At 48.6% G+C, this 13,836-nt stretch overlaps 1 protein-coding gene across 1 annotated transcript in view; it reads left to right on the top strand.

The window, feature by feature from the left end:
* Positions 1–13,836, top strand: part of ACADL (acyl-CoA dehydrogenase long chain) — a 467,508-nt gene that overhangs the window by 308,702 nt on the left and 144,970 nt on the right. The window contains exon 8 of the mRNA XM_086955552.1: positions 4,420–4,533. Within this exon, the coding sequence (XP_086811678.1) occupies positions 4,420–4,533 (114 nt within the window). The remainder of the gene's footprint in view (positions 1–4,419; positions 4,534–13,836) is intronic.

Below are 13,836 nucleotides of genomic sequence, written 5' to 3'. Positions count from 1 at the left end.
GTTATTCCTGCCTATATATATATGTCTTTTAACTTTCATGTATGACTGACATCAAGTAATTATATTCCTTTTATATTGTCACTCTGATTACACCCTGGATATTTGGCCTCCCAAAGTAGGACTTTATTATTTCATTGTTTGGCTAACAACAGCTGCAAATGACCACAGGCACTATCCTGGCTATCTGACGTGAACCTAGATGTTTTCACCAACTAGCTGAGTGACAATGCATAATCACTTGAATTGACCCTCAATGCAGACCTCCCCTTCAAACAATATGTCTCAAAGGAGGGTAAACGGCATGGTACCAATCATCCTTCCGTTAAAAAAGTTAGCTGAGTTCAGAACAGTAGTGCAGGCCCTGGTGCTCTCCTGCCTAGATATAGGCAATGTTATTGCTTTCCTGATACCACCCAGGTAAATCTGAAAGGCATCCTACACATTAAGGTGTTTAAGTTCGACCACATTATCCCAGTGCTGAAGGAACTACACTGCCCCCTCCAAGCCCTTCAGGCCCATGTTATCTTCAAAAAGCTCTAAATCACACAGCTATCACAAATAACTCCGTATAACTTGCACAGAAACGATTGGCTTCAGGTTGACTGCGTCATACCAGCAGACAAGAGATTGGCAGATTAGAGACAAAGAAGTGTCAGAATAAACAAGCATTTGCGATGCAATAGGTCTCGCATTTACACAAGTTTGTGCCATTGACATTGCAAATGGCAATGCCTTTTATTTTGTTTTTTAAAACATAAATAAAAGGTATTGTCATTTACAATGCCAATAGCTTAAACTCTCGTAATGCGAGATCTATTGCATTGTAAATGCTTGTTTTTAATGTTTTGCTAACTTGGAATAGAACTAGGACTGGAGGGGTAATGTTCTCTCCAGGTGGCAAACCTTCAAACAGCCCGTTGCATATTGCCTAATTGTAACCCATGTTTTGGTGATAATAATTTTTAACAAATCTGTGAAAAAACTACTACAGTCTTTTTGTCATATTCACATAATTTCTATCACGTTTTTGGGTTAATCTTTTAAAAAGGAGAGGGGGGGGGTCAAATATGTATGTGCCCATCCCAGAACAAAAGCGGTACAAAAGGGGGTGGTGATGGACGGAGCATCTGAATCAATCAAACACTCACACCCAGTCAAAAGATCTGGGTTTAATCCATCACCGTTCTTTAGTCCACTCTGCCACCCCAGTTCAGACATGGCTATGTGCAATTCAGTCTGACCCTGTGCCTCATGGGAACAGTCCAGCCCGAACTGCCAAGCCATGTCTTCCCTGGACCGGAAACAAGCTTCCGAGGACCGGTTTCTGGCATTCCAGCCATCTTCAGCCCGGCTTGCCTGAATCCAGTGGCAAAGTTAGCAAGGGACTCACGTCTGAGCATACCCTGCCACACTTACGGCGGCCAAAAGCGGTACAAAAGGGGGTGGTGATAGACGGAGCATCTGAATCAATCAAACACTCACACCCAGTCAAAAGATCTGGGTTTAATCCATCACCGTTCTTTAGCCCACTCTGCCACCCCAGTTCAGACATGGCTATGTGCAAATCAGTCTGACCCTGTGCCTCATGGGAACAGTCCAGCCCGAACTGCCAAGCCATGTCTTCCCTGGACCCGAAACAAGCTTCCGAGGACCGGTTTCTGGCATTCCAGCCGTCTTCAGCCCGGCTTGCCTGAATCCAGTGGCAAAGTTAGCAAGGGACTCACGTCTGAGCATACCCTGCCACACTTACGGCGGCCAAAAGCGGTACAAAAGGGGGTGGTGATGGACGGAGCATCTGAATCAATCAAACACTCACACCCAGTCAAAAGATCTGGGTTTAATCCATCACCGTTCTTTAGCCCACTCTGCCACCCCAGTTCAGACATGGCTATGTGCAAATCAGTCTGACCCTGTGCCTCATGGGAACAGTCCAGCCTGAACTGCCAAGCCATGTCTTCCCTGGACCAGAAACAAGCTTCTGAGGACAAAGGCATACAAATGTATACGACAGATCTTGAGGACAGTACACTCCCAAAAACAAGGCTTCTGCCTTAGCACGTAGCACACAGTGTGCTGCAGGCTCCCGTTGACGAGAATTTGCATCGATTTTCGCCAGCGTTCTTCTCTTTTCATTTTGGAATTGGTTTCAGTTTGTTTTGTGAATGGAATGTGAACTATGAAAGGGAATAGAAGAGGCAGGGTCGTGGTTGTAGAAGTAAAATCCTATTGCCCGAAAAGTTCGACTTAAACGGATGTGAAAAGTTTACAGTCTCATGCTCTCTCGCTGCAGTGCCATCAAATATTTAATGTTTTGAGCTTAGTTCCTCATTTTGTTCGCTCTTGCACCACTCACCCCACTGTACACCTACGAGAGTTCAAATAATCTATCATTTGACTTTAAATGTTCAAAGATGCATTTTGGAGAATGCGGGCATCAATCCTGCTACCTCTCGCATGCTAAGCAAAAACGCTACCAAATGAGCTAATTGGCAAGCACTGTACCTAACAAGCGCTCGGCTAATTGACTCTGAAAGGAGAAATTAAAAACTAGGGGCGCAGCTTGTTTCAAAACTATTTCACCCTGCATTGGCGCTGGTTTCCCAATGGGCGGACACACGGCGCGCGCCAGGAGCCGGTACCCGCCGTGCCACGTCAGAGGCTCGCGCTCCTGCTGGGCTGGTATAGGCGACCGGGGATGGACACGTAGCCGCTCCCTCCTGCCATGATGCCGGACGACACGCCGCTCTTCGATCCCCAGCTGCTGCTCGACCTGGACTGGAGCCTGAACACGGAGTCCTTCTGGGGCTGCGCCGCACGCCCCCGCATCGAGGAGGTGGTGGTGAGCGACGAGTGCAGCGGCGAGCGACGAGTGCAGCGGCCGGCAGCTGAGCAAGTGTGTGTGTGTGTCTGTGTGTGCATGTGTCTGTCTGTCTCTGTGTGTATGTGTGTATGTGTGTGTGTGTGTGTGTGAACAGCATGCCGGAATCGGAGTTCGTGTTCACGCGCGCGACCTGATCTGATTCCGGGGTGCGCGTGCCCATCTCTTGTCTCCCTTAGCTCCTTGTAAGCAGAGCTGACGGCAATAGGTCTAGCAGCGAGAGAGCCCTTCGCGCGCTTTCGCCAGGGCGAGACCTTAAAAGCAGAACACCTAGGATCTGGAACAACATCCAAATCGCCATGAAAGCTACTGTGAACCTCCTGCGGTTTAGAAAAATACGGAAGACGCTTCCCCTTCAAAGCATTAATATCCCACACTCCTTGGCCTAGCTTGTTATCTTCTTTTCAACGACAGATATTCTGTGCTTCGGTGCTTCCCATCTTTATTTTTATGGCTCAACAAGCTTTTTGCCATTTGACACAGCTGTAAACTTTGAACACAGTATTTTTTATTCTCTCTCCAACCTACATCACCTTGTCAACGACAGGCAGACTGCTTATCTGCTTAACAGAGCTCAATCTCAACTTCTCACAATCATTTTCAAGGAAGGCTAGCAAACATTCCTCGCCCGACCTTGCAATCTCGTTATTCTCCTACTTTGAATACTGCATGTGGCTAACCTTCAACTCCACTTGGGTTTGCTGGAATCACCTACTCACCATTAAGTTTTCGCATCATTCAGTTACCTCTGGGCTGCTTTCGCAGCTGACAACAGGGCAATCCCTGCCTTTGAAGTGTTCTTGATATCCTGTTTACACAAACTTGAGGCTTAGCGATTGAGCTCTACCCAGCTATTTGCCTGTATTCTCTGATGATGTGCTTCCGGATCACCTCTCCTCTTCCCAACTTTCCCACAGTAATGTGTGTTTATGTAAATCACTCCCAGTTTTTGGTAATAGTGTCTTAGCTTCCGTTTGTAGGATCACACTTCCAATAGTAAATGTACTCACCCAAACTATTAATATCCTGTGTATTTTATGGAGAAGTGTGGCTCAATGGTTAGAACGGCAGACCCTGATGCAGAGGTCTGGCCCGGGACCAGGGTTCAATTTCCGCCTCGGCGGGTCTTGGGCTCAATTTCCTCGGACCTGATCATTCTCGCCTCAGTGCCTATTCTAATCATGGGTCCCACTCTGAAACTCTGGGCAATAGCTTGCTTAATCTCCATAATGGCCCCAACAGCGCTGGGATGCCTGGCTTCACCTTGGGGGTGCTCAGGAGTGGGCATTTCACAGGGAAAAGCCAGGAAGGGTTCTACAGCGGTATGCGTACAGCGCCAGGAAACCTCGTTGGGGTATAAGTGCGCTTTACAAGTACAAATTCATTTCATTAATTGACGTTCTGGAATGTAAAGTGTTTCTGTTGCAGATGCTATCGATCTGAACATACGTAGATCGAGATGTAGGTTAGTGGATGTAGAATATCTATATTTATAAGATTTTCAATTACCCTTGCTGAATATTTTCATTTTTTTCCTATAGGAAAGACTTTTGATAGCTGATATGGCTATTGCCAGTTGCGAGTTCATGTTTGAGGAAACCAGGAACTATGTGAAACAGAGGAAGGCTTTTGAAAAAACCATTGCTCATTTACAGGTAATCAACAATCTAATGTTTAAGCAATCTCTGACGTGTTTGCTTCTGATCATAGGAAACCCAGCTTTATTAAAGTATTTATGATTGGTTGGAACAACCCCGAACAGTCAAATTTGACTTGCAGTCATCTTCATGAATGATCAAGATTACTTTTAACCAAATGAAAGTGAAAAAAAGAAATGAATAAAACACCTGCCACAACCATGGTACTAAATCCAGTGTCTGGAGGGAGTGGGCAGGAGGTGGAATAAGTAACATAGTGCTATTACATAAATTACCATTATTATGCCAGTCATTACACTTGGCTACACACCAATGTGTTCGAATGACCACAAATGTTAGTTCTCACTATCATGCATGTTTATATTTTCCTCATTGATTCTTTTTGCATGTTCTCATTCGGACCATCGCCTAATAATCTTAAAACGTATACAATGTCACTTGGATTGCCATTTATAAGGCATGATGCAAAGCATAGACATGTCCCACAAATACATAATAAAAACGTGCTGCGATTGGCAGGTGCTGTGAAATCTCAAGTAACCTCCTTTAGCCCGCTTGTGTGTGATGCTAGACTGAGACTTTCTTGAACCTGTTCCTACTGGTGGGAAAAGCTGATTGGGCTGCAACCCGGAGGTAGGTCATGTGACCACTATGTGCCCCAGATTGTGGTTGCGATTGAGGCCTTGGTCACACATGGCTTTCTCTATGTAGTTTTAACTGTAACCTCCGCTGTAGCCAGACCAAAAAAGGAGAACAAGAGGTAAAGTCATTTTGACAGAAAATGCACTCATCTGACTAAATTCATAAATATGATCAATTGATGCAAAGCTCATTTCATGCCTTAGTGCTTTAATTAGGTTTTATGTAGCTGATCAGATAGGAGAAAATAGTAGTTTGTCTAACGTGAAATCACTTGAAATGCTGTTCGAGTAAAAAACAACGAAAAATGAATCGATGTTTCATATTCCTTGTCCAGCGTGATGCTAATTTTAAAGAGGTCATAGTATAAAGCTCCAGTTTCTGGCTTTAACAGATCAATCTATGTGTGCGTTTCCTTGTTGAGTTTTTACAGACTGAGAAAGTACGCTGTTTTTTCAATTGAGCAGTGTTCTGTTTCTAACCAGCCCAGGGCTTTCGGTTAAGCCATGCCTTTCTTGCTTCCTTTGTTTCTGGGAGTAGTGTACATTCTGTGTGTTTGGGGGTTGTGAAATGTGTCTGACTGCAAGTTATTGAGAAAAAGATTTTGACCAATTTGATAAGGGTTTTTGGCCTAATAATTAAGGCATGGTAGACAAACTAGGGATGTGGTCAAGCATTTCAAAATGTTCCACAATTTTCCAGTATTATGCAGGTCACAGTGTGGGGATTATTTTCAAGACTTGACTTTAGAATCACATTAAGGGGCTGCCATGACTATTGTACATCCTCCCGAATTACCCCCACCTCAAAATCTGGTTCAAGGAATTGCTTGTGAAAATATGCTTGTTTCTTTGGTAAAATTAGCCCTCCTGGTTGGACTTTGGAAAATTCTTAATATCACTGTATGATGGGGGTTGTCGATCCAGGGGGCAGGTATGTGGCGGTTGAAGGGAGATTATATGTCCGGGATGTGGTGCTCTGTAGTATCTATGTTCCGAACACGGATCAGGCCCGATTCCTAGACTCACTCTCTGGCACTTTGGCACACTATTTAGCGGGACCGATGATACTGGGGGGGGGGATTTCAACGCAATCACTGACATCGCATTAGATAGATCACATCCACCGTTGGTTGAGTCCCCGGTCCGAAGGGTAGCGAAGCAGAGAGTGGATTGGCAAGACAGGTGGGGGACTGATTGATGTATGGCGAGGGCATCACCCTGAAAATAGAGATTATTCGTTCTTCTCTGCAATACATGACTTACATGTTAGAATTGACACGATCTTATGTGGTCCAACGGTGGCTCCCCTGGCAAAGCACTCTGAATACCTAGCGAGGACTATTTCAGATCACAATTCTCAGTTGCTATTCCTCCAGTGGCGGCGGGCGAGGTCTGCGATCCCCACTTGGAGACTGAACCCAGAAACCTTGGAAGATGAGGTCTTTTGCTCCGACATCCGGGATGGCGTCGAGCGCTATTTCAGTGTGAATAGGGGGACGGCCTCTACTAGGGCTGTGAAGTGGGATGCATTTAAAGTGGTGGTAAGAGGTCTGTGTATTATTAAGCACTGTGGGGAAAGAACAGTGGTCCTGGCCGATGTCCGCAAGGCAGAGGAAGCACTGAGGGACATTGAGAGGCAGAGGCCAGAACAGGAGGCAGTGCAGGCGCGGCTCCTCGCGGCGAAGGAACGAGTGGCGGCTGAAACGGAGAGGCTAAGGAGCCTTGATTATAGGCAGTATACGGCGAAGGTTCATGCTGAGGGGGACTAGGTGGGCCCGCTGTTAGCAAGGCTGGCGAACCCGGAACCGAGGGGTAGCCCGGTTTTGAGTGTACGAACGGAGACGGGAGAACTGGTCTACTCCCAAACGGCGATCATCTCACACTTCTTGGATTATTACACATCTCTTTATCAAAGTCACCTGATTGTGGGCGCTGTGGATGTAGAGGACTTCCTGGCAGGGATTCACTTCCCTCAGTTGGAGGAGGGGGATGCTGAGACCCTGGGCCAAGCCATAACACTGACTGAGATTAGGGGCGCAATTAAGCAGATGGCTAGGAACAAGACGCCTGGAGTGGATGGCCTCCCGATCGAATTCTATGTCAAGTATATTGACATCTTGGCCCCCAATTGCTGGAGGTCTACAACGAGGCAGCGGAGCAGGGCCACCTGCCCAAGTTGACATCGAAAAGGGGTTTGATAGCCTGGAGTGGGAATACCTCGAGAGGGTACTGGAGAAGTTTGGTCTAGGGGCGCAATTTCGTCGTTGGACTAAAGTCCTGTACTCCTTAGCTACCGCCAGAGTGCGTTTAGGTACGGTAATATCGGTGGAGTACCCGGTACGGAGAGGGACGAGACAGGGATGTTCGCTCTCGCCCCTGTTGTTTGCGCTGGCGATTGAGCCTCTGGCACTACACGCTAGAACGGGGTTAGCGTTCAGGGGCCTTCTGTGCAATGGCACGCAGCACTATATTTCGTTATATGCCGACGATCTGCTGTTATTTTTGGAAGATAAGACTATAGCGCTGCGAGGGGCGATGGATATGCTGGAGACTTTTGGGGAGCTGACCGGCCTTCGGGTTAATTGGACCAAGACGTGCATTATCCCGCTGCGAGCAGACATGCCCCAACCACAGTTAGCCGCTGATATAATGTGGGAACGATCGTGCTTCACCTATTTAGGAGTGCGGATCTACCATGAGGCTGCTGATATGTTGGAGGAGAATATAGAACGCTCTGTGAGAGCTCTGCGGGGCTGTATGGCGTTTTGGGCCACCCTTCCCCTTTCGGTGGTTGGAAGAGTTGCCCTGCTCAAGATGGTGGCCTTGCCGCGGCTACTCTATTATTTCCGCACGCTCCCACTGTGGATACCTCCCAGGTTCTTTCGGGAACTGCGCTCGCTCACGATTGATTTTTTGTGGGTGCGTGGGAGGAGGCGAGTGGCACTGGACACGTTGTTGAGACCAAAGTCGGAGGGGGGCCTAGCGGTCCCTAACTTCGAACTTTATTATCTAGCAGCGCAGCTGCAGGTACTCACGCAGAACGTCGCAAGGGAGTTTAGGGGCCCGATACAAAATCGTGGAATAGGAATAATGAGGCACGTCCTATCGTACATCTTCATGCAGCAGCGGCTTGAGTTGGGAGACTTGACCCTGGAGGAAAGGACCCTGAGGTCGTGCTGGAACAAAAGCCAAAGGAGGGCGGGGTGACACACCCCTATGCACCGGAAATCCCTCTGGGGATGTTGACGGCCCTGCCACATGGGGGGGGACTGGTCTCCCCTCATGGAATGGGAGGAGCTGGGGCTCCAGATGATGGGTGACCTGTATGCCGATGGTGAGCTGTTACCCTTCCGGGCGGTGCAGGAACAGTTTGGGCTCCCTGATGGGAGTTTCCTCTTACACATGGCTGCGACGGCGATAAGGAAGCACTGGAAGACCGGGCACTCGGAGCCACCGACCACGGTGGCCTGCCAGTATGTGGTGATGGCGGCGGGGACGGTTAAAGCAGTCACTTGCTTGCATTCTCGTATGCTGACTGAGGGATTGGAACCGCTCACGACCCTGAAACAAAAGTGGGAAGCGAGTCTGGGGAAGCCCATACCGGACACGACGTGGAGGCATATCCTGAGGAGGACTTGGAAGGGTTGTAGGAACGCCAGATTTCAGCAAGTGCACTTTTTTGTGGTGCATAGAGCTTACCTCACCCCAGGGAGGATTCGGAGGTATTTCCAGGTCCAAGATGCGGCGTGCCCTAGGTGTTTGATGCCTGGGGTGGAATTAGACCATATGCTGTGGGACTGCCCGAAGCTGGGGTCGTATTGGACTGAGATTGGGGAGCTACTTACTGAGGTCACAGAAAGGCAGGTGGAATATGATATGGCGGCGTGCCTGTTGCTTTGGTTCCCCCACATGAAAAAGACGAAGGTCACCAGCAAATTCATTGACCTTGGCCTTATTTTAGCCCAGAGAGAGATCACCTGGCACTGGAAATTGGCAGACGGTCCGTCGGGTAAGAGGTGGGCGAATGAACTTCTTAAGTGGGCCCGCAGTGAAAGCACTGTACGACTTAGGCAGGCATCTCGTACAGCTAACGAGAAGAGTTTGGAAATGGCACGGGCATGGGAGGGGCTGGTGCAGTCACTGGGCAATTGCCTGATACCAGAGGAGGACTAAGGAGGGTATCAATGTGATGCACTGATAGATTAATGCTAATCCTTCAGGTTTCGTCCGATGCAGTTTAGTTATGATTCAAGCCCACACCAGTAGCAGTTGGGGGGTAGGGATGGGGTGGAGGGGCTGAGGGTCCTATCGAAGATATGGGAGATGACAGGGCGCTAGGTGTCTACGGCCGACATTGATTAGGGGGCCACCTCGTGGGAACTATACATTGAATTTGTCTCTCACTGGGACGCCTGAGATGGGGAGCCACCTAGGTGGGGGGAGAACACGTAGCAAGCTGACATTGTTCATCCGCAACATCATTGGAGATATAGGACAGGTTACTTGGGGGGTTCAGAATTTGGGAGATATAGAAAAGCAGATCATTGATTGTCTTGCCGAACAGTGTCACTGCTTCCTTCCTTTTGGTTTTCCGTGTCTAGTGCTTCCTAGCTATCGCCGCCCGGCCTCACGGATGTGGGCTGAATGGGTGTGTGCGGCTTCATTTATGATCTGTACAGGATACATGTGTGCGGTGGGACTGTCGGACCAATTGATTGTAAATTTTCAGAATCTGCAATAAAAATATATTTTTAAAAAAATAAATCACCTGGAAACCAACCTAATTACAGAAAAGATACATGCAGAACACCACAGTGCCACTGGTGGGTCGAGAGGCTATTGTGGGTATTACTTTATGGCTACGCTATTGTGCCTTCCAGAAGTCACTAAAGTAGTCTGGCTTGCATGGAGATCTGCCCAAAATGGATCTGGTAAGACCGGAAGATATGGTCAAAAAGCCTTTATGGTGGGGAAACTGGCCACAACACACACCAGCCCTTGAACGTTTTGAAGTTTGATGGTCTCTTTGGCATATCAGTAATAGAAGAAGTGTGGTGAATAACTTTCTAGGTCTCCAAACAGATTTTTTCTTTTACCTAAGTGCACATTATTTTTTGTTGTTGTTATTTACAAGTGCAACATGCACTCATGTCCCACCTTGATTCTCTCTGGCATTTACTTGAATGTAGCCCATGCAAAGCCAAGGTCCTAATGGATCCCTGAGGGAAAAGGAGATATGGATTAACTCTCATGATCTCTTTTCAACATTAAGAAGAATGGTTGGGGCAACTAGATGACAACAGCTGGAGAGATGCCTGTATGCACCCCATGGGTGCTAGTCATCTCATCACAGCTCTGACTTATCCAGCTTAAATTCTTACACCTGGCCTGGCAGTTCGGGCTTGACTGTTCCCCTGAGGAACGGAGTCCAGACTGATTTGCAGATATGGCTAGGTACAAACTAGGGTGGCATAGTGAGCAAAAGACCAATGGATTGAACCCAGATCTGTGGCTGGGGTGAGCGGTTTAAAAGTTTCAGCACTCCATCCATCATCTTGTTGTGTTTAATTTATTAACAGCAGTAACAGAGACCCCATCCACTAGACAGCCAGGTCCAACTGATTTTTTCTCAGAAGTTCACATTCTAACATAGCAACCAACCACATTTTGATCCCCTACATTATCACCTGGAAACCAACCTCATTACAGAAAAGATAAATACAGAACACCACATCACACCCCACCTAATGAAACCCAACAAGTTTAGTAAAAACTAAAACTAAATAAAAACACATCAAGAAAAAATTCTGCTGGCCACTTCTCAGTAGACGCAGCCTTGTAATCAGAGTTAAATTCTTCTTGCACGAAGAGGCCTACTGCCCTCCTTGCGCTCATCCTGTGTATTAGTTCCACCAACCCCATTTGCTTGACGCTTGGCAACTCTGGTAAGGTTCCAAATCTTGTGATCATGCGTCTTCACAGCATTCTTAAACACCTTAAGAATCTTAACTGGTTGACTAAATTTGGACTTCCTCCCATCTCTCCTGGGTGACTTCATCCTGACCCAATCACCCCCACACACACTACAGTCCTTTTCACCACCTTCTTCTCATTATACCACACTTTCCATTTTTCTATTTTAGCCCTTTCTTTCTCTTTCCACCCCTCTGTGCTAACCACTCCTTCATTCAAAACACCTCTTTTAGCAGTGACTCACACAGGTGTCTCTTCAGTATTAGCAATCCTGCCCTTGAACAAACGAAACCGAGCTAAACCAGTTGAGGAATGCGGCATAAATCTGTACTTTCGTACTTTTTTCCTCATGGCTACCTCCCAATTGCCTTCAGATACAGCCACTTTTTGCATTGTTCCTTTAAGTACCTTGACAAACTTTTTCATAACACCATTATTCTCTGGATGGTACAGCACCACCCTCTTATGCTTGATACTCCTCTCTCTCAGAAACTCTTCCACTACCCTAGAGGTAAACTGGATACTACTATCAAACAAAATAGACAACGGAAAAAGCTCCAGTTCAAAAAGTTCCTCCAAGAATTCAATAACTACCACTGATTCGACCAAATTAACAACCTTAATCTCCGGCCATCTAAAAAACCTATTAAGACACACTAATACACATCTGTCCTGCGATTTCAAACTTACTGGGCCTAAAATGTCCAATGTAACATCAGACCATAGACCACTAACTTGTTCCCTTTTTTAGGTCTCGCCTGAGCCAGCGCATGCGATGCTCTGGCGAGACATTTAGTAGCTGTTTCAAAGGTGCTACCTTGCCGGCCACCAGCTTACTATTACGCTCACAAGAGCGCACAACATGCAGAGCACTTTTTCCTGTCGCCGCGTGCGCACAACTCGCCTCACCACACACGTTTTTTTTATTTCATCACAGAGCGCGTCATCGCGATCACTTTCACTTTCATCGTGATGACTTTCGCGGTCGCCCGGCCAATGCTTGTTAATGCATCTATATGAGCACTTCCTACTATGGCTATGAACTTCTGGTGAAATTAAAAGGACATCCACATTAGGAGGTTGTTTAGATGAAGATCCACACTTTGGAAAGACAAAAAGTTGGAAAAGCAAGCACTACATTAACCATACACCAATAGCCTCACCAAAGGTATCTATCAAAGAAAAAATGCTTTGCCCGCGTGCAGACACAAGTCCATGTACACCGCTCTAGCCGCATTTTGGGCGAGGTGTTCTGCTGGGTCAGACGGAGTGTAAGCAATGGGGGGCCTTCTTTCTCCCAAGCAAGCCACACTGTTGCCGCCGCAACATGTTCTATAAACTGCCTCTTACTCCAGGGGAAACTGTTCTGTGCCAACTCAGTTCAAAACGTGCTTATAAAAACAGTCCCTGGAACACCTTTCCTTAAGCCAGAAAGATTCCATACAGGCGCCTGCCTTATATTTAAAGAAATATTATAAACGCGGTCGGGCAGGGCGGGTCCCGTGGAAACACCCAAGAGTGACCAGGGTAACAGGATGGTTGGTGCACAGAGAGATAAAAGCAACTCCATGCCAATCTGAAAGAAACAGGTTAGTATTAGATTCCTTACCTTAGAATATCCCCAGGCGTCAGACAGGATCTGGCAAATTTTGCGTAGCAGTCCCCTTGCGGGTCGGTTGGTGTCATCTGCGGAATCCGCATCCGTCGTCGTTGGCGCCGGGATAATGTCGTCGGAGTACTTAGACGCCGCCCTCGCGCGCTGACGTCAGTTCTTCTTTTTTCCGCGCCAGCAAGTGCGGGTCCGGAGAAAGTGGTACCCGTTAGTCAATTTTTTACCTAACTTTTTGGATCTTTTTGATCTGCTTTTCGAGTCGACCGACTCCGACGGTGAGGGTAGGGATGCCTGGGTTCAAACCCTGTGTCCACTGCAGCCGACTGATGTCAGTTACCGACCCCCATCGCCTTCATTGCCTGGGGCACGACCACGACGGCAACTCGTGCCCCGACTGCCGGGCCTTGACGTCGAAGGCTAGGGGGGAGCGGTCCCGCAAGCGCCTCGAGCTCCGGCAGTCGGCCCGCGCCGTTCGAGGTCCCGGTCCGGAAGGAGGTCGAGGGACCGGTCGCGGGGCCAGAGTTGTCAAAGCTTCGGGAGTGGACATCATTCCTCTGGCTCCAAGTCCTCAGGTAAGAGGCACAAGAAGTCATAGAGGCGAAATCGCTCTTCTAACTCCCCACCGACGCTCGTGCGGCGCGGCCGGGGGTTCGGGCGACACCGCCCACACGGCTCCGCCGGAGCCGCAGGCGTCGCAGCCTGCTCCATACCTGCCGGAGGAGATCGAGGCCTTCCTCATGGCCATGAGGTCGCTCGCTCCTCGGTCGGGTTCCGCAGCGCCTTCGGGCCTAGCGGCCCTGACTGGGTCCCCAAGCGGGCCGTGTGCTTCGGCCCTGGCGCCGTCGGGTGCTCCGGCCCCGGCGCCATTAGGTGCCTCGCCCCCGGCGCCATCGTCGACTTCGGGCCTGGCGCGCAGAGCCCCGGCGGCTCCGGATCCGGCCCGTCGCCTGTCGACCTTACGACCTCGCCGGCGCCGACCCCCAGGGTGTCGCCCCCGGCGCCATCCCAGGATGACGCTGTCCCCGGTCCTACCCTCGATTCGGGTCAGGCGCCGTATTCGACGACGCTAGGAGA

The sequence above is a fragment of the Lissotriton vulgaris genome, chromosome 2_1 (genome assembly GCF_964263255.1).
Source record: "Lissotriton vulgaris chromosome 2_1, aLisVul1.2, whole genome shotgun sequence".
Classification (NCBI taxonomy): domain Eukaryota; kingdom Metazoa; phylum Chordata; class Amphibia; order Caudata; family Salamandridae; genus Lissotriton; species Lissotriton vulgaris.
Note: the sequence above shows the minus strand (reverse complement) of the source record. Positions and strands in the feature narration are given on the sequence as shown.